Source organism: Patella vulgata, chromosome 6 (genome assembly GCF_932274485.2).
Source record: "Patella vulgata chromosome 6, xgPatVulg1.2, whole genome shotgun sequence".
NCBI classification, from domain to species: Eukaryota; Metazoa; Mollusca; class Gastropoda; family Patellidae; genus Patella; species Patella vulgata.
Genome location: NC_065884.2, coordinates 16932933 through 16958401, shown reverse-complemented (window position 1 = coordinate 16958401; position 25469 = coordinate 16932933). Strand labels below are relative to the sequence as shown.

The 25469-nt window shown below is 35.2% G+C and overlaps 1 protein-coding gene and 1 long non-coding RNA gene across 2 annotated transcripts in view; both read right to left on the bottom strand.

Moving 5' to 3' along the window:
• Positions 1–220: 220 nt before the first annotated feature.
• LOC126824280 (leucine-rich repeat-containing G-protein coupled receptor 5-like) lies at positions 221–11716 on the bottom strand (the record flags this gene model as incomplete). The annotated part of the gene is made up of 4 exons (XM_050553479.1): positions 221–368; positions 3451–3516; positions 4386–4526; positions 11580–11716. Coding segments are annotated over 4 exons (492 nt in total), but the record flags the coding sequence as incomplete, so codon positions are not given.
• A 5949-nt stretch (positions 11717–17665) lies between these two features.
• The window catches only part of LOC126823687 (uncharacterized), a 69786-nt gene continuing 61982 nt past the window's right edge, over positions 17666–25469 (bottom strand). Inside the window, exons 2-5 of the long non-coding RNA XR_007681255.2 lie at positions 24074–24145; positions 22189–22260; positions 19513–19584; positions 17666–17804 (exon numbers count right to left, since the gene is read on the bottom strand). This is a non-coding gene — a long non-coding RNA (uncharacterized LOC126823687). The remainder of the gene's footprint in view (positions 17805–19512; positions 19585–22188; positions 22261–24073; positions 24146–25469) is intronic.

Here is a 25469-nt window from a genome sequence, read left to right as displayed (position 1 = left end):
GTCCGGGAGTGTACAGCGCAGTGGACGCTTACGGCTGGCCCCCAGATCCATTCACTTGATTTGATATTTGTTTATTTGGTGCAATGTCTATTTCCTTTCTTGTCCGCAAGTTTATCTTGTAGATTTTTGTTTTGTGTGTAGTGCCGTCCTCCTGCACTTACTATTAATATAGATTTTGCTGTACAACGTATATAATTTTTATTAGTATTATTATTATTACTTACAGATACTGTAACTTGACTAAACCTTCAAAGGCATCTTCAGGAATATATTTGATATAATTATGGCCCAATGTCAGATCTCTTAACTCACTTAGACCCTTGAAAGGTTTCCCTTCTAAAGATGTAATCTCATTGTTTCCCAGATTACTGAAAGCGACAAAAAAACATATAATAAGAAAATATGAAGAGACCTTAATCCGAACCATTAACAAAATAGACAGTCCATTATCCCTGTCTACTTAATGTCCGATCTCTTTGTAGCAGCACAACTAATCATTGGCTTTATTTAAAGGGCCAACACCTCAAACATCTTAAAACAAACCCATTATATTTTAAATTAAATGATTTCATAACCCAATGATTTCAAAATGATTTCATAAAAGTTGACACGTAAAGAAATGAAACATTCCATAATTATTCTGGCCTTTTGTGTCTTTACGAAAACAACGTGAAATGAGCTGAAACTATTTGTTAAAATGACAAAATATGAACAAAACATTCATCTCAACCATAAAATAAATTATATAATAGGGTTGAGATCACATAGGTCATGCCTGTTCCTAAATCTCTTTCACTTTAATAACAATATTGTGGTTTATTAAAAAAAAAGAAAGATAATGCCTTACGGCTCGTTAATGTTCAGTCATCAACATTTCAAACATTAAGAAAGTAACCAAGAAACCTTTCTGACATATGGCATAAAAAAGTTAATCAAGAAAAAATATCGCTATTGTCAATTTCAAATTCGTAATGGATTGATCTCAAAAACTAACGATTTATTCGTATAAAAGAACAAACGCTAAATCATTTAAAGGGACCACCCGGGGCGATTTTAACAGAGTCTCAGAAATAAATGTCCGCTTATGTATGAAATTTAAACGCCAAAATATAGAGGAATAGTGTATTTACCATGTCTCAAATTTTCAGCTCAAAATATTGAATCGTTGCAACGTGAACGTCAAAACCGCTTATCTGGACACCTAACCCTTTTAAGATTTCGAATCAATTTTTTCGTTGGTTGACCTGATAATCTATTGCTGTGCCTTTAGAGGTCTATACAGTACATTATCCATGCGCTGTGCTTGATAACGAAAGGTAGATTTCACCTACACCTTATTTTTATAAAATAAAAGTCTGGATTTATCTAGACACCGTGTAATACAGCTTGGGACACCGATCTCCATTTCTAGATGAAGACTGACGGGTTTAAGTTGTTCGAAAACGTATCCCATATATTGAGTTAATTGCCCGCTTTATTCTCCAAAATAAAATCGAGATTGGCCCTTTAAGCAAACTGAAAAAAAAATAAGTGTTGATGGTCTTATCTTAATACCAAACAATTAATGGACAGTCACAAAGATTACTGTTGTGTTTTTATTACTCCTCATGGTTTCTGTCTGTATAGAATATCGATTTATTTCAACAAGACAGGAGTTATAAACACCTCACTCGTTATCTAGCTGTGAAATGTTAACCTAACAACAGCTCAAATGAGCATAACTGAGGATACGGACAGTCACAATTTTCAACACATGAGTTCAAACTGGGGGGTTGGGTGGCCGTATGGTTAACGCCTGCGCGTTGCATCATAAAGCCTGTATAGAGCTTTGTGTCATTGAGACAAATGGCGTAGTTTCTATCCCCGCTTATACATGACAAGGAGTAGAGTCACCTGTCCAGCCTCGTGTGTTTTCTCTGGGTCCCCCAGTTTCCTTTCACTCCTAAAGATCCCTACGCGCAAAGCTAATTATTGAAATAAAATTGAACCATATGTTAGTCCCGAAATGACATACAGTAGTTTGTGTTGAATGGACGTTACATCCATTTTTCTCTCTCTGAGTCCAAAAGAATAACAAGCGAATAGACCTCGACCCACTCATCCACCTGCTCAGTGCTCATCACCGCCGATGGAGTAAGAAAATGTGGAAATAATTCCGTTGATGATTCAACATTTTATTTATCATTTTCTATCCATGGTGTAATTTAACCCACACATCCAGATCCGCGGGGTATTCGTTAGGATGCAAAATTTTGCGATGGTCCCTTAATCGATGGTCTATTTTAAAATTATAACTTACTATCAACAATCTAGAATAGAAAATGAAATGAGATGGGGGTTTAACGTACTACTGTTCAGCTCTCCGGTTCGGCTAATGAAGACAGATCTATATTAGGAGAACATATCTAAATTTGTTCTGAATCTACTGAGTGGTTCAGGAGTTGAAATAATATGAGAAAGCTTTCGACCATTTTGGGACAAGAGAGGGAGAGAGAGAGAGAGAGAGAAAGAGAGAGCAATGGGTTTAACGTCCACTCAACACAAACTAGGTTTTTTAGGGACTATAATATGCTTCAACTTGATTCCAATAATTCGCTTGCGCGTAGGGTTCTTTAGCAGTGGGAGGAAACCGTAGGACCCGGAGAAAACCCACGAGCTTGGGCCGTACTCCCTGTTACGTACAAACGGGGAATCGAAACCACGCCAATTGACCCAATGACAGACCTTATGATACAAGCAACGGAAAGGGCGTGTAATGATATCGGTAATGATATGGCCAACTCTTCATCCAATTCAAACTGTAAAGGGTTCTTTATTATGCACGACGACTTCAACACCACCCACTCGACACAAACTAGGTTACTTTGGGACTGACATATGGTAAATTGTATTTCTATAATTCGCTTGCGCCTTGTGAAGACAACTGGAGGATCTGGTTGGGCAGGCGACCCTACACTTTGTCAAGTACAAATTTGGGATCTTAAAGTCACACCAGTTGACTCTTTGACAGACCTTATGATCTACAGCAAACTCATCCACTCGACCTCCGTCCTGCACTACTGACAAGGAGAAACCACGCTGGGTTTTAGACTAAATAAAAACACCTAATTAAAGAGCCCAACCGGGTCTATATTGTAAAGCGCAAGATTTGTTAAAAGAGACAAATTTTTATCGAAAATTTTAATTGCATATATCTGATTTTAGCTTTCGTGTTTTAAATATATATACATAAAGTTAATATTTATTTTTATTTGATATTTACTGTGATATTTGTTTTTATTTATGTATATATAGATAATATGTGATTATATATTTCTAGTTTGTCTCGAGAACCTTCACCATATGTTTGGCGCAATATAGCCCGGTTGGAGCTGACGTGCCATTAAACAACATTTCATTCATTCATTCTTAATTAAAGACAGAATGACCAATAATTCAATTACAACTTACATATTCAAGGCTTCTTTACATGCAGACAAGTTCGGTATTTCAGCTATTCTGTTGGAATGTACGTCACTGAAATGATAATTACGTTTATAACCTTTTATTTAAAAAGAAACATACTTTCTGTATCGTTACACACACCATATTTCATAAAGGCACTGTGTGATATAAGGTTAATATGTACATTTAACAAAAATAAGACAAAGAACCGGAGGAATGCACCACACACAATCACACAAGACAATTTTGCGGACAAGACACAATACACAGAAATCACAAACAAACGTACAATAAGGAAGAATATACCAAAACGTTGTATAATACTAGTACGGGTCATGATCTGCTATATGCCACATGAAATATAATTGTTAGCACATTGAAAAATACGTATACAAGTAACCATATCGGTGAAATGTAGTAAAAAGCTAAGTACACTAAATGGCCTATGTAATAGTCAGGAACATTATAAGCGTTCGATAGAATTGAGATGTGTTAATTACAAAGTAAGGGTATGAAGTTAACATAATACGAAAAAAAAAGGTAGGTCGATTCTGGATATATAAATGAGTTATCGTCCAATCGTCTAGATGACTACTTATAGTTGTGTACCTTTTAAAAGTCCATATTTGCCTTTTGTTCTGGCACATTGGGTTTTTAAGACGCGAGGAGTTTTAGAGTATGAAAAAACATCAGACTGCGTTTAAGACTGATATTCGAGCATTTAAGCGTGATATTACTATTATAATAGTCAAATAAAATAGGATTCTTTGTCTCATATTGTAAACTCCTTTTAAAAAGACCGGATTTTAATGTAGATTGTAGTGTGTTCACAAGATATTGTGGACAACGGACGGACAGGGGCGATGGCAATATGCGACTACATTTCAATGTGAGCTTAAAACAAGCATAATATTTACTGTATATTTTAAACAAGAACTTACAAACTACGCAATCTGCTAAGATTAACACAAATATAAGATGGCACCTTGGTAATACTAGCTCTATCAAATCTCAAAACTTCTAAGTTGACAGAAGCTGATAAATCTGGAAACTCTTTCATATCTCGAACTTCCGATATTGTTCTATAATAAAAAGATAATAATTAGGTTATTTGACGTCATAACTTAAAGGACAATATTGGTGTCAGTCATTTCACATATGTGACAGAACTGGTTAAACACGTTCCAAATATAATTTTATCACAGAGATCATTGCTACGATAGATGCGTAATGAAGGTTTCAACAATCGGAAGTGACGAACGCAAAAGGAAAACACGAGTTATCCCTCTATATAACTGACTGAAGTGACGAGTGATAACAGATACATCATTGAATTTCTGCTCACTAATAATTCCTTCGAAGACCAAAAGTTGTTGTGTGAGACTATCAGAACAATTGACTGTCACTAGATAGGAGAACACGAAAGAAAAATAGAAAACGTCCGTGCATTACCATGTTTTCATTAAGTATAGAATGAATTAAAACAAGGGAATGTACGGACTATTTCTATTTTTCTCGTGTTCTCTTATCTAATGACATTCAATTACTTTTTTGAATTGTCAGAAATCCTCTTACAATCTCATTAAACAACTTTTGGTCTTCGAAGGAATTATTAGTGAGCAGAAATTCACCCGATTTGAATATTCCCGAACTAACATAATCTTTGACTCCATATCATATAGTGTTATTCTGACATGATTTCCCCTATAATTATACTTCCGATTATGTGTAATCTTTGACTCCATATTTTATTTCTATTCTGACGTAATTTCGCCTTTAATTATATTCCTGCTGATGTGTGAGCTTTTCCAGATGCATCTTGAGTGAATGTCGAAGTGTATTGAATACATTTATTACCAATAATCATAGAACACCCGACCTAAGGCTATAATGTATATTTACTAATTGAACTCAGACACATAGGATACAATTCTATGGAATACAATTACTATATATAATTCAGTTAATAACGACAAATCTGACATATATATCATTAATCACCTTGGAGGTTACCTAAATTAATGTCACTGTACTAGTGTTTACATGTATATAATGGCCCATGATGTTCTATAGAGAATCCTAGCAGGAATGTCGCTCAATGATAAACTGTATAGTTTTCCATAGAATCGTGTCCTGTGTAGTTTCGACGTGATATTAACAGAACTAGAGAGACGTTTGTATTTTGGTGCACACAATTTGATTCTTTTTTTTTAGATCGATTAATGGAAATTAAATGAAATGAGGTTTAACGTCCTACTGTTCTGCTCCGATTAGGCTATGAGGGAAATTGTACCCGGACAGCGGCGATACGGTCTACTCTTATATCGAATTTTATCTGTCAAGGGATCTTTTAAATGCACACCAATGTGTACATGGGACCGCGGATTTTCGTCCCACCCGAACGACTATGAGCTATCCCTTGCCAGGCCCTCTGTCCCGTTCCACTGACAAGAGTCAACGTCTTACTCAGTGAGCCACAGTGGCTTTGGCTCTCATCCATTACTCGAGATATAGACATGGTTTATTAGAAACTAAATTGCACTGTTACATAGTAGATGGAATATTTACGGCATTTATATATATATAGCCAGCCTGGGACTTCGACATTCCGTTAAAAGTACAAGTTTTGAGAAGGTCACATTCATTATCTCTTGTAGAAAATTCACAACGTCAGTCATTTGGACGGGAAATTACAATTTTTGCTTTTGTGATAACTGGAATACTTCTTTCCGGGAGAAAACCTAGATAGTGACATAGAAATTTAGCATTTAATCCCCTTTGACATGAACTTATTTTTTCTGTCGTATTAAAGTGATATATTTCTGTCCAGTAGAAAACCTAGTCGACAATACTGAGAAGCCATATGAACTTGAATGTCATTCAAAGATCATCTTTTCAATTTAACAAAGTGTGCCAAAAGTGAAAGTCGTGGTAACCCCTGTTACTTTTTTTTTATATAAATCATTATCATTTTTTTTTCATTTTGAGTGAAGCCTATACCATTACAGGCCTCGGACACAGTGAAGTGCTTACGACTGGCCTCAGGATCCATTCTCTTGATTTTGTCATTGAGTCAACTGGCGTGTTTTCGATTCCCCGGTTGTACGTGACAAGGAGTAGGGTCGCCTGTCCAACCTCGTGGGTTTTCTCCAGGTCCTCCGGTTTCCCCACTGTTAAAGACCCCTACGAGCAAGTGAATTATGGAAATAAATTTGAACCATATGCTAGTCCCGAAATGACCTAGTTTGTGTCGAGTGGACGTTAAACCCCATTTCTCTCTCTCTCTCTTGATTTAATATTTGTTTATTTTTTTGCAATGTCTATATTTCGTCTTGTCCGCGGGTTTATCTTGTAGTTTTTTGTTTTGTGTGTAGTGCGATCCTCCTGCACTAGTTTTAGTTCTTGAAACTCTTGTTAAAAAATAAAAAAAATAACCCTGTCAATTTTGTCTGCGCTGTTTTGTTAAAATTCAAAATTTAAATATTTGGAACTCAAAGCTTTTGTGAAGAGAAACTATATACGTACATTTTGTTTTTAAAAAAGTGGTGTTTATAATATGTCTTCCCAAAGGACATGCGTTTAAACTGATGTGCCCCTAGTAAGCCATCAGCAACTTTCAGCCAAACCACAGTAAAAAAAAAATAAAAATTGGACGGATTTCTAAATAAAGAGAGTTTAATGGACTCTTGAAGTTCAGTAATGTATATTATTCCATTAGTAAGCCATCAGCAACTTTCCGCAAATCCGTAGTAACAAAAGAATGGACGGATTTCTAAATATTAAAAGAGTTCAGTAAAGTAATTAATCCATTAGCAGCCATCTGCAACTTTCCGCTTACAGTGAAAAAAAAAAAAAAAGTATATTGGGCCAAGAATGCAGTGATTTTTGAATATTGAGAGCGTGAGGAGAAACCTATAAGATGTGGGGTGGGGGTGGGGGGTTCGGCGGGGTTGATCAGATAATATTTTTGTTTAAAATTGTCACTTCATGCAGATAGACCTCAACAAGACATCCTTTAGACACCACCCAGGCATCAAGACATGGTTTGAATGAGCTGGGTTCTCGCCAGGCCCCGCGAGTACCCGAGCACTCGTTAGAATATGCTATCGTTTTTATTCTTGAACAGAAACTACAATTCCCCCATCGTACGTGACAAGAAGCATGGTCCCCAGTCCAACATCGTGGATTTTCTACGGGTCCTCCGGTTTCCTCCCAATGCTGAAGACCACTATTGAAATAAAAAGAACCCTTTATGTTAATCTCGAAATATGTTAACCCCCCCCCCCATTCCCCCCCTGTCTCTTAATTTTACAGTATCTGGTTATGTTATAGAAATCTTATACCGACATGTTGGCGTTTGGAAAGTAATTATGCTTTCATAAAGTGTCATTTTGTCTCGGGAAAGACACTTTGTTGGTTTAAATGGAACCTGATATTCTGTTTTACTACGTCTCGGCTTTTTACGAGCGATTTAAATTTCCAGTTATCGCACTGATCTAGCTATACAGTTTCCTTTATTCTTTATCCCAACTAAATGGCTATATATTGAGGCTATAAGCTCCAAGTCTTGACTTTCCCTGTGTTTAAAATACATACAAACAATTCTACACAATCTCAAGACTGGGTAGACGTAATTTTCGAATGCATATCTCAACTCAAAGGGGCATTGTGTAAGATTAAGATAAAGAGCTGGCAGTTCTCGCTATAATATTTCAAAAATAGATAATGCAACACTGTGTGCTGATATGCTGATATTTTGCCCAAACGCTTAGACTTCACCCACACTAAACTTACGCTGTCTGTCTACAACTAGTCCCCCTTAAGAACAGGCACTAAGTGAGTTGGCCGACATTTTCATTCCTAAATCGTCGATTTTAGTCGAAACCACTCAGTATACTAAGCGAATTTTGAAAACTATTTCTTTCGTTTCCATTTGATAATATAGAAAAGGTTTATTTAGTCTTTGTATGACAGTCATGTCAAACGGAGTAGAACCACATTACAATTGTTTTAGATATGGTGGCCATACAGAGCAGAGATCTATTCTCAACATAGATAGTTCTCTGTGTGCAGAATGCGACTTCATCGAATTTCACCTGTCAACGCGAATACGGCTGGATGTCGGACGTTCGTACAGGGTAAACCAGGTAGGTAAAATCTCAAGGACGTTGCTCGGACATCCGGGTTACTGACCTAGCTCATCGAGCCATCGTCTCCCTCTAGTCTAGTAATGCGACTGTTAATATGCTTACTCCGACGCATGTAGGTTTTAATTTTCGATTTTTGGGGACAATATTGTTTTGATTGATTGCATTCACAAAGATGAAACCAACGCCTTCGGTTGTTTTAGCTAAAGTTAGACCATTTTGTTCTGTTTAATTATTGATATTTATGTATTTGACTAAGGCACCAAGCTGTGTGATTCATGAAGAAGACCGAACATGAGTTCATATACCATGTATCAATGACGAAACATATATTATTCAGCAAGGCGCATTACACATGGAATCCCTGAGGCCTCCAATAACCATTTAAGTGAAAAAATTCAACCCGTCTACAAATCGAGCAAAAGAATCTTTCACTAAATTGATATCCATCCATTAAACCACAACATTGGGTGTTGGGTGTCGAAAACTTATCCCTGTGGGTCTTTTCGCTCCGTATTTTCAGACCGTGTTTGGTTTAAAGTAATTGTTAGCTGCGTGTAGCTCATTTGTTTTCTTTTAAAGACAACCAGTCTCTTAAGACAAGAAGCGAGACCTTTATTCATCGATTCTTTTACTTTTCAAACAATTGGGGGTCACGGTGGCTAAGTGGGTAAGACGCTGGCTCGCTAGCCTGGACGTCTAGTGTTCGATCCCTGCATTGGCCTAGAAAGTTCATCCATATTTTCCGGCGTGGCTCCCCTTGTCAGTGATGCTGGACGGAGGCCTGACAAGGACAGCTTTCTAGTCGTTCGGATGGGACGAAAAACCGAGGTCCCATGTACACATTGGCGTGCAAGTAAAAGATCCCTTGACAGTTGGAATTCGATATAAGAGTAGACCGTAGTGCCGCTGTCCGGGCAAAAATTTCCCTCGTAGCACACTGTATGGCGTATGTCCGCCTTCATTAGCCCAGTTCGGAGCAGAATCGTAGGACGTTAAACCCCATTTCATTTTATTTTTTCAAACAGTTATTTTTTCATCAGGTTATAAGCCACAACTTGTAAATACTCGTAAACATAGGATTTTATTTATCGATTCTTCTACTTTTTAAACAATTTATTTTTTCATCAGCTAGTGTTTTAAGCCTTTTGAGATACCCTTTCTTCCAAGAAAAAAATCTTTTAAAATTTCTAACCTTGTTTACATTTGCGTGGTATTCTTAATTTGATTAAGAATGAATAGCCCATAAAAAATTCTGATCAGTAAAGAAACCGTCGTAAATTTTAAACGGATTTCTTCGATTGTGAACAAACTACTTACTAATTGTTATTAAAAACTTGCCTATGTGTTTGAAATCACCTTAAGTTAAATAAAATCCATTGTGCAACTAAATATCCCAACGAATAAAAAAAGTTCTCTCTTGTAAAGTCAAATTTCTTGCTTGTTTTTTTATGGAAGACCAAACAACTCTTTATTTAGTGTTCTTAATCCTTATTTCTTAATTCATGGTCCTTAATTCTTATTTCTTCATTTGTTGTATTTCAACATTTGTATACTAAAATTAACATTTGTGTCTTAAAATTAACATTTGTGTCTTAAAAAAAATTAACATTTGTGTCTTAAAATTAACATTTGTGTCTTAAAATTAACATTTGTGTCTTAAATTAAAATCAATATTTGTGTCTTAAAATGAATATTTGTTTTACAAATCAGACATGTGTCATAGCAGATTTGTAAAATGTATTTTAATTGTATTTCAATATAAAAATAAAATTTATTTTAGAAAATAAAAAATTAGCCTACATTTACATTTCATCAGAGAAATACAACGAAAAACAAATCTGGAACAACAAATTTCTAAATACAAATCTCCGAATACAAATCTTGCAAAACATTTCTCCAAAAACATTTCTTCAAAAACATTTCTTCAATAAAATTTCTCGAAATTCATTGAACCGGAACATTATGACACCATACAATAAAGGAGAATCGAGCAAACATATATACAATAAGAAAAATCGCTCGATGACCACGACTTTAGTGAAATCGCTAATACTCGTACATTCAAAGAGCGATAGACAAATACTTTCCGATAACTGGAATTTCGTAATAAGACGCGTATTTTGACTTTATGAATGTATATAAACTGATTTACATTCAGTTGTTTCCATGGGGCAGCCCAACCAATGTCACCCAGCTTTATGGTGCGCCCGTACTGATATGGGCACGTTGATCGTTGGCTTCGTGTTGCACCCATTTGGGGCATATACCCCCTCGCCCCCCCCCCCCCCCCGCTAGCTACGGGCCTGATATTGCCAATAATTGCTGTTCTCTCTATAAAGTCACTTACTGTAAACAAACGTTATTTTGGAAGACAATCAATGTCAGAATTAGAGTCTTCGCAACCGTTGTATTTGAGAAATATGGAGCTTTGTTAGATTCAATAATTTGCAGATGACTGGATGTGGATGGTTTGAATAAATTAATAACTATACTGCTACTCTAAATATGCATTATGCAAGAGTTACTTCTGTCTATTTCAGATCTTTTTATTATTATTATAGCAAGAAAGATCAACTCTTTATCCTACATAATACATGTTTCATATTTTCTAAGAAAGTCAAAACATAATTATTTCTATGTCTTTTGCTCAATAGGTTGTCAACTCACTATTATACGATCATAGGTTATCTTTCTCACACTTAAAAATCTTCACACCGGAAATAATAACACAATTACCTCCCTTGTTTTCCTATTCTCTACCATGAAATAGCTATCTTCAAACGTTTGAATTTGTTGTTGAAAATGATATTTTTGCCAATTTCTCGAATGGCAATAGTTAATTATAGGATTAATAGGATTATTCTTTAACAAGGTAGGACTGTTTATAGATACCATCTATTTTAGGGCTTTATTTTAATACATTTCAAAAATATAACTTAAAAATATGAAATTGTAACTTTAATTAACCATGAATTGTATACTTACAGTTTCTCTAACATAGGTAAACCTTTAAAAGCATCTGTATTTATGGCTGTAATAGGGTTGCCTTTTAAAGCTAGGAATGTTAACATATGGTTATTTATAAAACTATGAACTGGTAAATATTCTATTTTATTATCTTCTATATTTCTGTAATAAAAAATTCAACATATTAATTAAATTCTGATGCTTGAGTAGTTTCCCGGATGGACTAACAAGGACAGTGTCTGGTTGTTCGGATAAGACGAAAGACGGGGTCCTGTGTGCGTAAAATAACCCTTGACACAGAGTAGACCGTTACACCACTGTCCTGGCAAAATTTCCTTCATAGCACACTGTATGGCGTATGCCCATCTTCATTAGCCCAGTTCGGGGCAGTGGCGCGCGCCAGCCGCCGGTGGTTGGAGGGGCAGACCTGGGGCAAATTTTTGAAAAACAGGCTGCCGGAAATGCAGCCTGGTAGTATTTCAGACACTGATCGTTGAGATAAAGTGTCAAACGAACGGATTTGCGAACCTCCACGAAGCCCACTTACGAGCGCCAAAGTAGGGAGTAACTTACGGAGGGTATGGGTGACCTCTCCCAGAAAATAGTGAAAAATAAACTGCTAGAAATGCTGTCTGTGTATTCAGTCTGGCACCGATCGTCGAGATAAATAGATCTGACCAGATACTGTCCGTCGCCTAATCAACGAAGTCCCCTTGGGAGCGCCAAAGTAGCGAGTCCTAGGTGGGGGGGGGGGGCTATTTGGAAAAATAGACTTTGGAAAAATAGACTTTTGGAAATGCTGTCTGACAGTATTCTGGCACCGATTACCACAAATACCTTTTTTTATTTTCTAAAATTATTGAGTGGGGGGAGGGGCAAACAGAGGGCCTTGCCCCCCCCCCTCTTGGCGCCGCCACTGGTTCGGCAGAACAGTAGGACGTTAAACCCCATTTCATTTCATTTCTAATGTTCTTTCCACACTTTTATTGTCTGGGTTAACTAAAGCAGACATACGCCATGTAGTGTACTATTGGGGAATATTTGGCGGAACAGCGGCGTTTCAGTCTACTCTTCAGTAAATTCCTATTGCCAAGGGTTCGTTTACGTGCAAAACCAACGTGTACATGGGACTTTGGTTTTTTATCCCACCCGAACGACTAGACAATGTCTTTGCTTGACCCCCCACCCACCACACACACACACACACACACACACCCACACACACACTCCGTCCTGCACATCTGACAAGTGGAAACCACGCTGGAAAATCCCGGTAAATTTTCTTGACTAACAAGGATCGAAGGCTATAATTCCTCTTAAGTGTGGCACCGCCTTAATCACAGGGCCTTCTGACAATAAAAAAAGCCATTTACTGAAATAATTCATTATTTAATCTAATCTCTCGTCAAAGAATTAAAAAGTATATTGATGTATTCCATATTATGTGAATTTTCAATCCCCCAGAGTTAAACAAAACTTTGAAGCGGTACAATATCTAGTTTAGCTAAGCACTACATGACACATCATGTATATTAGCTACAGAGTATTGGCGGTATTACTGTATCAAAGCTGAATTCCTCAGTAAATTTAACGTATAAAAGAAATACTTACAAATCTCTTAATGAAGTTAATACTGATAAAGCTGGTGGAAGGTGTGTTAATCGGTTTTTATTTATTTCCCTGAAGTAAAGAAATGTCTTTGAAAATAAATGAGAGAAAATTACACAAAGGAGCATAATTATTTCCAAGGGAGCCAATTCGATTTCTGTTAATTTTCCCACAAGAAAAGAAGGATAAAGGGTAATACTGATATACCTGGGGGAAGGTGTGCTAATCGGTGTTATTTGCTTTTATTTCCATATCTGTTTTAAATTTCCATATCTATTTTTCAAATCTCCATATCTATTTTTCAAATCTCCATATTTATGATCTTTTTTTAAATTTCCATATTTTATGGGTTTTGTTTTTTTAAATTTCCATAAATTTATTATAAAATTTCCATAAATTTATTATAAAATTTCCATAAATTTATTATAGAATTTCCATTAATTTATTATAAAATTTCTATAAATTTATTATAAAATATCTACATTTTATTTGTAAAATTTCCGAAAAATGACATAAAAATATGCACAAGTAAATAGAAGATGTACATAGCTTACATTAAACCCTAACATTTTAAAACACCAATTTAATCTAAACTAAATGTATGTAAAATTTAAATGATTACTTACAATATACGTAGTACATTTAGGCCACTGAAAGCATAATCCTGGATTTCTTCTATAAGATTATCGTGAAGAAGTCTGTAAAAATAAAATCAGACAAATCACAAAGTCATGCATCAGATTCTATATAAATATCTAAAACCATTGTTCTGGCGATAATGGTATTAGTCTACATTCCTTCCGTTAAAAGAATAGTGATTAAACCTTTTTATATTATGATCCTATTTACATATTAGACTTTGCTATTGTTCTAATATGCCGAGAAGTTAAGCTGGTGGTTGATCATTAAGGATGGTGTAATAAACCAGTTTAAACGCGCCTTCTACCTATAATAAGTCGTCTGAAAATGGCTTATAATCCATAGGGTGGTTTATTAACTTGAGCGTCTGTTCAGGTCAGATTTGAGGAAAATGAAGCACTTGTACCGCGACGAAAGTACAGATAAACTCGTATCATACAAAGCATAGTCTCAGGTTTCGCGAATAGAAATAAAGATCTTTGGTAATTTATAAGCATGTGTAATTAACCAGTGCACACCTAGGTTATTGTTTTCGTTTAAAACCGCTTGAGATCTGAAAACGATTCATCCTTGGTCGTCTGCACGGAAGGAATTATTGCACTTCTACACTCCCGACTTATGTCGTCTGAACGACATATAATGAAATGATTACTGCATTTCTACACCCCTCCAAGTATGATTTCTTTGGGAATGCCATTTGACTCAAGCCGACTGGGGCCTTTTCAGCCATATATTTCTTTGCACAGACTTATTCTGATAACAAAAAGTGACACTGTTTCCAGCACTTGAGGTGATATAAAAAGTACTTACAGAACAACCAAGCGAGTTAGATTCTGGAAACTGTGGTTAGGAATAACTTTAATCTTATTTGCTGCTAATGTTCTGAAAGAAAGATACAAGAAAAGACTAATGGTGATAAATTTGATTATATATCAGTCTCGCTGTTTGCGGAAAATTTATCCTAACCCTGACACATTTTGCAAACATCTGTAGTCAGCCCCTAATCACCGCGAGGCCCACGAGGTTGGACAGGTGACCCTACTCCTTGTCACATACAACCGGGAAATCGAAACCCCGCCAGTTGACTCAATGACAGATAGTATGATACAGCGCAGCACGCACGTGCTAACCATTCGCCCCCCCCCCCCCCTCACAGTAACAGCAGACGGTAGAGGATTCTTTATTGTTGAATTAGTTTCATCAACTGGTGTTTTTGTATGTACGGGACACGACATATGCAATTCCCAGTATCGTTCGTTATGGGGAAAATATAGATGGTTCTCCTAGAGGCGAAGTAAATTCCGATTCAAATACAAGAACCATAACATGTCTATCCGTGGTAATTGGTTAAAAAAAAAATAAAAAAAAAATAATAAAACCATTCGTATTACTTGGGGCTGCAGACAATTATTTATCTTATTTCAAAACTGCGTGTCAGACGTCTGGGGTAATATAGCGGTTATGTTCGGCGAAACAAGTGAATGGCAATCGGTTGCGCCTGGTTAGTTCAGTCTACAAGTTTATCGTTTAGTTGTATATGGATCAGCCAGTTTTAATTGCTTCCACTTTTTGTGGTGTGTGTCTTTGTAATTTGTTCATTAAATCTTACAGATGACGCTCAAGACCAATCTGTCTAACAGAGGTATTACGAAAGCCTTCTCCCAACTATGTATAAGATCACTGACCTTTATAAGATCACTGACTCGAAGGCGCGTACATTATTTACATAAGATGTAGTAAAGTAAACTGGTCCGAGCAGAATGGTGCCTTTTACTCATTTTATATACCCATTTACACCTCATGAATCTGACCTTCTAATCGTATATATATATATTTATACACCATACCGAACTAGATTCCCGTGTTTACACTAAATAGGAAATATTCTTTATCCATATATACCTCAAATACCTTTAGTTATCTATCTAATACTCCCCCCCCAAAAAAAAAAACAACAAAAAAACCCCCCAACAAAATGTCCTAGAATTTAATTTGCAGAAAGAAAAAAGTTAATATAGAGAGCTAATTAACCCGCATCGATGTCATCCATCTCAGTGATTGTAGTGGCCTACATGTACATTCACTGCTGATCAGTTTGGCTCGAGACCATAGAAAACATGACGTCGGGATCTGATTTTAAAATGTTCATTGTTTATTAAATATTAAGATATCGGAAGCTCGTATTTTCACGGTAAGATAAAGAAACAAATTCAAGTTTTTAATGTTGAAATTTATGGATGATATTTAGTTAGAGGTCCAGTTCCTTTAAAGGAAATATATTTTTCCATTTACACTATTAGGCAGGCGACCATAGTACTCACTAAATGGAGGATGGAAATGAATTGGGTTTAACGTCCCACTTTTCTGCACCGACTGGGGTAATGAAAACGGGAATACATCGTATTTTATATTTTCCATTAGGAAAATGGATACAAAAAGTCCGCAGATATGTGCAAAAACGCAACACGACCCCGTCTTAAAAAATGGTTTAAAAATGAGCGTCTGAATGGAGCAAACTCACTGGGCAATCTCGACCCCGGGAGATATTAGTAACGATCATAGTTGGTCAACTACAATTTGCAAAAAACCTAGATTATTACGTCTAGCACTGTTTCATTTTTTGTAAACAAGGGACTGTAAAATCCATAGATATTAAAATTTATGTGGAAATTTAATATCTTTGATATATTAAAAGTTAAGGAAACAAAATTCCGATAATAATGCATGGAATAATACTTCATTTTTTGTAAACACGGGACTATAAAACCCATAGATATTAAATTAAATTTATATATATATAAACGGAGGAAAAATTTGCGACAATAATGTCTATTATTATTTCCCCCAAGGATGATACAACTGTGATTTAAAAAATATAGAATAATGATGATTACTGTCATAAACGTTATTTGTTTGCTGAGTAATGATGATTTATGATTTCAGATACATGTGTTTTTTTTAAAAATCTGCCATGAATATTTTCAACTTTAATATATCTTCACCATTTCCCATGGTTTTAACAACAAGCGATTCACCTGTATCGTCCCTGAGTGGGGTGTCCACACACTGATAATACATTGCTCGATGCTTCCAAATGCAGTAGCTTCGACTTCTTAAATCTAATTGAATTTGAGATTAACGGTTCTGGTGCACGGGGCAGGATCAGGGTAGAATCCAAAAGGTTAAAGCAAAGTACCGCTTGATGAGAAAATAAATTTCCCGACTCTATGAGCAATCCTTTAACTCGAACAGCTAAGTGGACGTGTTAGGTGACAAAACATTCAGCTGTTTCCTGACTATTTTAATAATGTACTTTGTTTTAATAAAATACTTTCTTTCAGTAATGTACTTTGTAACACAGTTTACTTTTTATCCATAGCGTATTTTTTTTTTCATAATGTATTTTGTATTCATAATTCATAATGTACTTTATATTCTTAATTCATAATGTACTTTATATTCATAATGTACTTTATATTCAGAATGTACTTTATATTCAGAATGTAGTTTGTATTCAGAATGTACTTTGTTTTCAGAATGTACTTTGTATTCAAAATGTACTTTGTTTTTATAACGTATTTTGTATTCATAATGAACTCTCGCATTCAGAATGTACTTTGTATTCAGAATGTACTTTGTATTCAGAATGTACTTTGTTTTCATAATGTATTTTGTATTCATAATGTACTTTGTATTCATAACATACTTTGTATTCAGAATGTACTTTGTTTTTATAATGTACTTTGTATTCAGAATGTACTTTGTTTTTATAATGTATTTTGTATTCATAATGAACTCTCACTTTCATAATGAACTTTGTATGTAACAAGAATCCGCACTAGAAATACTTACAATGCTTCCAAGGATGATATATGCTTTAAAGCTTCTACAGGAACGGTTTGAAGTTTATTAGCATTCAAATAAACATTTTTCAAAGAAACCATATTTTTAAAACTGTCGGTTGGTACATAATCTATTTCATTAGCGTCTAGATGTCTGCAAGAAAGAAATTAAACCCGTAATTATTTTGAATGACACAGGTAATTAACTCAATCTAAATTTGATTTAATCATGTAAGGTGTAATTATTTCTTTAATTCAGGTATGTCACTGGGTATATTTTTAAATATGTTGTCTGGAATATAAGCTATTCTGAAAGAAAACATATGTAACCAGTAATTATTTTGAATAAAACAAACATGACATAGGCAATTAACTGAATTTAAATTCTATTTAACTATCTAAAGTGTAGTATTTTGTTTATTTTAAGTATTTCATTGGACATATAATTGTTTGAAGATGACAATGTCGAATATGATAAACTAAGATTAGAAAAATTATCAAAAAGGGATTCATCTTAAATCTTGATCCATGAGAAAGATCTCTTACAAAGGAAATGTTGATTTACGAGAAAGATCTCTTATAAGGATCCGAATCACAAGAAAGATTTGCTACAAGGATCCAATTAATGAGAAAGATCTGCAACAAGGGGCCTGTTTCACGAAATCACGAGAAAGATTTGCTACAAGGATCCAATTCATGAGAAAGATCTGCAACAAGGGGCCTGTTTCACGAAATTTTAACTAGTAATTTGATTGGATAATATTAGATTGATTTCAGTACTTAGCCAATCAAAATTGAAGTATCTACTAAAATTTGGATTTTATCTTTAGTTAAAATTTCGTGAAACAGGACCCAGGATCCAATTCATGAGAATGATCTGCTACAAGGATCCAATTCATGAGAAAGATCTGCTACAAGGCTCTGATTCATGAGAAAGGTCGGTTACAAAGATCTAATAAAGAGATATACTTTTAGTTACAAACATGAATACTGCCACGTCAATTTGAAATTGACTAGAGCTTTGTTCTATGGAAGAAAATAAAATGAGAGCACGACCAGTATTCTTTCAAAGTTCAGTATTCCATGGCATTAGCAATTTTCAAATTACTAGCAACTGATCTAATGTACTAATATTTTGGTAGGCGCCCCTGTACCAGAAACGAAAGACTGAAATTTGATTTATTTACATTAGTAACAAAGGTGGTTCAGTGAGTATAACACCGACTCTCCAACCAGAATATCCCCAAACTATTGTCGACCGAGAACGTTCCTACTGGCAAGAAATAGCCTATAATCGTTCGAACTGAACGAAAACTGCACTCTATCTATGTATTCTAGCGTGCGTGCACGTGACATAATCTTTGGATTTCGACAAAGAGTAGGTGGAATCACCTCTGTCCAGGCAAAATTCCCTTCACGGCACACTGCTTGGTGTGGTATATATGCCTCTATCCAGGCAAAATTCATCTCACACTCCTCACAGAACGATGCTTGGCTTATGTCCGTCTTCGTTTTCCCGGTCGATGCAGACAAGTAGGACGTTAAACCCCGCTGAATTATTTCAATTCAGAGTGTACAGTTACAGATGTTATGACCTTTGATAAGAATCGATTATTGCTCCATACAGAGCAAAAATAAAATGATGCTGTCTTTGAAATTGATCACTTCTGATAACACGATGTGTGATGTTTACACTTGCTAAAATCATTAAATAGCTTTCTGTCAGACGGACGAAATCGGAAGGGTAATTGACGGTTTACCCTTCACTTCAACTAAAGATCATGTGTGCCAATAAAATTCCGAACAGAACAATTCTTATTCCAAATACGAAAAGGTCATATGTCTCTTTAATTTGTACTCACAATTGTTGCAAATTTCTGAGGTTCTTAATGGCATGACTTGGAATTTCCTTGAACCGATTTCCTTGTAAACAGCTGAAATAAATAATGGATGGAACAATTTATCGATTTTATGTTAAAAGATTAAATAAAATAGAAAAAAAGAAGAGAGTTAAGTTTTCTTATTTTTAACATCTAACGAATCTCTTCGACGAAAGCCAAACATGTTTAGTGAAAGACTTTAAGACGTTTTTGACATTTTTATGAGAATTATTCCACAGTTTTGTTACTAAACGAGTACCAGATACAATCCTAATTCAAGGATAGACACGTTATTCAATGATCTTCTCTCAAGAACGCATACTTAACACAAATACATGGAGAGAAAATATGGAAATGTGTTACACTAAAACAATGGTTAATCAATGTAATTTCGTTTATCTCTCCAAATTACGTTATTGAATGATCTCTCAAAGACACATGATTAACACAAACGGAGAAAAAAAATGGTAATTTGGTTTATCTCTCCAAATTGCGTTTCTTTTCATTAAATACTGTAAAGTCCCTTACAATCCTTTCACAACAAGTTCCCAAATTCTACTCCATGCAAGTGCCCGGATAACCAAATCTATATCCTAGCCAAAGTTTTATTGGTAGCGGGTCGTATCATTTACTAAGTACCTCAATCAGTTAAAGGGCTAATCCCGATATTTTTTTGAGAATAAAACTGCTTAATTTTGTGTTAAAATCCCTTTAATTCCTCTATCTAAGGGCGGAGCAACTAACTCAATATTTTTGATAAGTTTTCAAACAACTTAAACCGTCAGTCTTCATCTGGAAATGGAGACCGGTGTCCCAAGCTGTATTATGCGGTGTCTGGATAAAACTAGACTTTTATTTTATAAAAATAATGTGTAGGTGAAATTTGCCCTTCGTTATCAAGTAGAGCACATGGGCCATTCACTATATAGACCTTTCAAATAACGGGAATCGATTATCAGGTCACCCAACGAAAAAACTGACCCGAAATCTTAAAAGGGTTACGTGTCCAGATAAGCAGTTTTGACGTTCATGTCCAAACGACTCAATATTTTGAGCTGGAATTTTGAGAGAAGGTAAATACACCATTCCTCTATATTTTGGCGCTTAAATTTCATACGTACTCCGACTTTTATTTTTGAGAGTCTCTTGAAATCGGGATAGTCCCTTTAAAGAATGAAATTCCTTAAATGGGTTAAGGAACCCTGTTAAGTGACCCTAGGGATCAACTAAGAATGACTCAATATTTTTGTTTTAAAAAAATAAACGGTATCGTCACCCTTTATATAGCTAATCCCACGTATTTTTTTTTACTGAAATGGTATCGTATAGCAAATGTATAATACACTTGTCCTCTATTACAATATTGCACATCACTATATGTGCTCCTAAGGATCTGGATAAGGGAGACTATCTTAACCTGGCAAGCGGGAAGCGAGGCCTACTGCCATGTTCATCTGATCTAATAACTATATCATATAATTCTGTGTACGTATGTGAAACATGTAAATCAACCATGAAGAAAGCACCATTATAGAAATCAGGGACCTTCCCTTTAATTCCTTCTAGTCCTAGCTGCCAGATTACCCATGGACATTTCCTTTGCTTTTTATATAACGAATTAACCATTGAGATAATCACATAGACATAAAAAAAAATTCATCAGATTGGCAATCAAAGGAAAACATAAAGTGACACAAACATGGTGCACTTTCAAAGCATCGCTGTTTATGAAAATACAAATGTATAGCCAAAAACGGTAAGACAATCTCCGGTGATGAACAGGAAAAGCTGCTTATTTCCGAAAATTTCACTTTAATTTAGCTGGCAATCTATTAAAGCATCCAAGTGATTATAAAACACATCAGAGCTTGTATTTTGTTTCGTATTACATATTTCCTTCAACACTGCTTGTGTAAGCTATTATTGGCTGCCAAATCGGCCAATAGCATATATCTAATAATTATGTGTTTCGTCGCATTATAATCATAACAATAAGGCATTAAAAACGGTTCATTACTATAAAACGTCAACTCATTATCCATCGCTATATCTAGAGGCGATTGGTTGTTATTGGTCTACTAAGTTTGTTTGCAGATTAACTAAACTAAACCGCAATTCCTCTGGTGCTTTTATGTTGTACTTCCAGTAAACCAATACCTGTTCACAAAATGGTTAGATAACCAGGGCTATAGATTAATGTGGCATGTGGGCTCCTGGATGTAATTCAAGCAGGAGCCTTTCCATCAAAATGGTTATTAACAATTTTAAAATCGATGTGTTCACTGCTTGCATTTAACAATGGGATCTCTAAAAGAAGTTATTGTGGAATGCTGGGATGTCAATGGGGCAGATTGTACGACAATTGGATTACTACCCCGTCGATTATATACATGTAGCGATGACATCAACAGGTTGACACCGCAGTACGTCTGCAACGGAAGATACAGTTCTCTGGATTAAATATCTTCCATAACGTAAAATAGCTATCCTATCTGATCAAACAGTAGCACTTTTAAGGATATTTCAATACTTTTTTTTCTCTGTGTATTTATTTATTTCAACATTAGATTACTTGATTTGGTTACCAACAAAAGAATAAGTACCATTTGAAATTATATTAGAACATGGCACACAATTAGAAATCCAAAGAAAACTTACAGAACTTGTAAAAGTTTGTTATTTTTCAGGAGTCTGTTTGGAAGATGTTTAATAGTGTTGCTCACAAGGCGTCTGAAAAAGAAGGAACACAAATTCATCAAATTTATTGATCGCGTATCTGAATTCTCATAATTTACATCTGAAATTAATTCAACGATTTGTCATTCTAGCAGATGTTATTACCAAGGGTCTAATTTATCAAAATTCTCAAGTCGCCAACTCTTATCGTACTGTTGACCCTATCAACCTGGACTTTAGCTAAAGAGTTAACTGTACTTTTATTAGGTCTTCACAGTCTGCACACAGAGATCTATCTACGTCTAGAATAGATCTCTGGCCTGAAATGGCTGCCGTATCCAAAAATTAGTTGTATGGTTTTACTCAATTTCGCATCTGTCAAACACACTAAGAGGAAATAAACTTGTTTAATTTTATTAAATGGAAGCCGATTAATTACTTCTTAAAATTATCGAAGTACTATACTTAGCGTTTTTGACTAAAATGTCGGTCAACTAGCTTATAGTGTCTGTTCTCAGGGGAGGCAGAACAGCGTAATTTTAGTATGAGGTGTTTCCTATCAAACGACTAATATGAGTTCTTTTCCCAATCTATATATACTTTACAAAGTCACAATTTTTGTATTTTATCTAATTCGCCGAAATTGCTGCGGTTCATTTGGGTTTTTCAATTTTCAGTATAACCGTGCACGTTAGCGTAGACCTACAGACTTGTTTCTCTCGTTAGTCCCATTTCCATTTATGGGGTTGTTGTTGAAACCTTTTCTATTTATAGTCAATCATACTTTGATCACAAGACGTTCGGAACAAACTTATTGACAAAATTTATTTTATAATATCAAATTTAATCATTTAATCTAAATTTTGATGATTACTCCGGTCTTTGCGATTCTAACAAATGCCATTATCGGAAGTCATTAGATTTTTTTCTGTAATATGTTGCCAGGCAATGAAGCATACGTCGAGCAGCCCACAAAGTTTGTGTGGCATATTTAGGGCATTCAAAAGACAGTAAAAACTGAACAAGGTTAACAACACAGGAATCATTTATTACAAATAATTGAAATTTGATTCGCTTCTAGTTCTTCCTGTGTATCAATTTTAAATCAAACGGACCATAACTTTGGCCTCTATATACGACCATATTTCAGCTTTCGTATTTGAATTTTTTCGTTAAAGTCACAGAGTACCGGACTAATAATTTAGATGTTAACAGTAAATTTATTTGCTCTTCGAATTTTCTTGCTAATACTAACTTTAATGTTTTTTAGAAGCTTGATAAATACGGCACCATGATACGTTTAAGATCTTTTTATCACCCAATAATACATGCTACAGTAGATATCGCGTGTGTGATAAATTTCATAATCTACTGCGATATCTACAGTGGCGATATCGCTGAACATGAATTTGATTGTTCAGTTAAAAAAGGAACTACTTTTTTATTTTCAAAGGACAGTTTATTTTTTTTATTAACAGTAACTTCTTTATTTTTTTTTATTAAAACTGACCTATTTTTATTTAACTGACCTTGATGGAAACACTGGGTCAATAAAAATGACTTTGCAATGATTGAATTGCTGTCAAAAATGATGTATCACTACGCCGTAATGTAATCAGGTTCAGTAAAAGCGAAATCTATAGCAAAGAATTATAATTATTTATTTGTGTATGTATGTAAGAAAGGATTGGACGATAAATAAAATCTCCTACTCGTCTTTTTTGATATCAAAAAAGACTCGTAGGAGATTCCCTATGAATTACACAGTTTATTGATTTAAAATGACATATTTTAAAATTTTAAAACATTTGTGGCTCCTCTGACTTTACTAATTAGAGGGCAATGTCCTTAATTGAAAATTACTCACAGTTCTCGTAAATGGTGTAATTTATTAAAAGTTCCTTCTGGTATAATGGTGATGTTGTTCATGCTCAAATCTCTGAAATAGAAAACATGCCATGTTGATCTATATTTAACAATTATTGTATTTGATGTTAAAGCGGTGGACACACTAGCCGAATGATTCGGCCGAATGATTCGCCCGAATCAAACAGGTTAGATATATTCGGCCGAATAATATTCAGCCAATCACCACTCATATCGAGAAGTCACGTGATAGATTGAAGACATAGACGCCGCCATGTTTAATCATGTGACGTGAAAGGTGATGCAATCGACAGGTTGAATCGGGCGAAGCATTCGGCTAGTGTGTCCACCCATTCGGCCGAATAAAATTCGGCGCCGATTGATTCGGCCGAACGATTCGGCTAATGTGTCCACTGCTTAAGGAAATGGAAATAAAGAACCATTCTAATACTTTATGATTGAGCCACGAGTAAATTTACATGGAGGAAGTTAAGCATTTAATATGGTGATTAAGTATGGTGGGTGATAGGTATCATTTTCTAATGTCGGTTTGGGGCAAATATTTGGGTGACGGAACGACAACTCCGTCGTGCGACAACTATTGACACCATGTCCGTATGACGCCATCATGATGTTGTAACCATATAATAATTGATGTCATAGGCCTTTATTACACATATCATAACAGTCATCCTTGTAATAGGCCTATGCTACACATACAGTTGCAGTGTAAACACATTATATATTGCGTGTGTCGACGTACAAGAAATTTAATCACGGAAACAGAATTTCCCTAGAAAACGAGCTCATGCTGATATCTTTCATGGTTCCTTTTCCTGCCGGAGTCTTTATGTCAAATAAGATCCATAAGGAAATTACCATCCGTGATAAAAATATAAATATACCCCCAAACTTGTACATGGCCAATCATTTATAATATACCAATATGTCTGACGCCCCCGGCAACAAAATAATTATCACTACAAAAATAAATCAGTTTATTTAAACCCCCTGGTGAACAGCCATGTTTTTAAAGAAAATCATTAAGATAGAACAATTTGAATATTGTAATGACGTTCTAGGGTGGGTTTTAATTTATAAATATACTATTCAAAAAAAGTAGGGGATATTTGATTTTTAAGTGTTATTAAAGTCACCTAATGAAACTGACGAAGAAACAAATGACAAAATGAAATGAAGTTCACATTCATCGATTTATTCCAAATGATCGTTAGACTAAGTAAGGCACAGACTGACCATTATAAGGGTAAAATGATACCCGGGGTCAAACAGCAAAGTTACCACAGCATCACAACCAAGTCAGTAACGGGTAAATCCTCCTTTGTTTGCCAAACAAGCATTGATCCGACGTGGCATACTCCTAATGAGACGTCTAA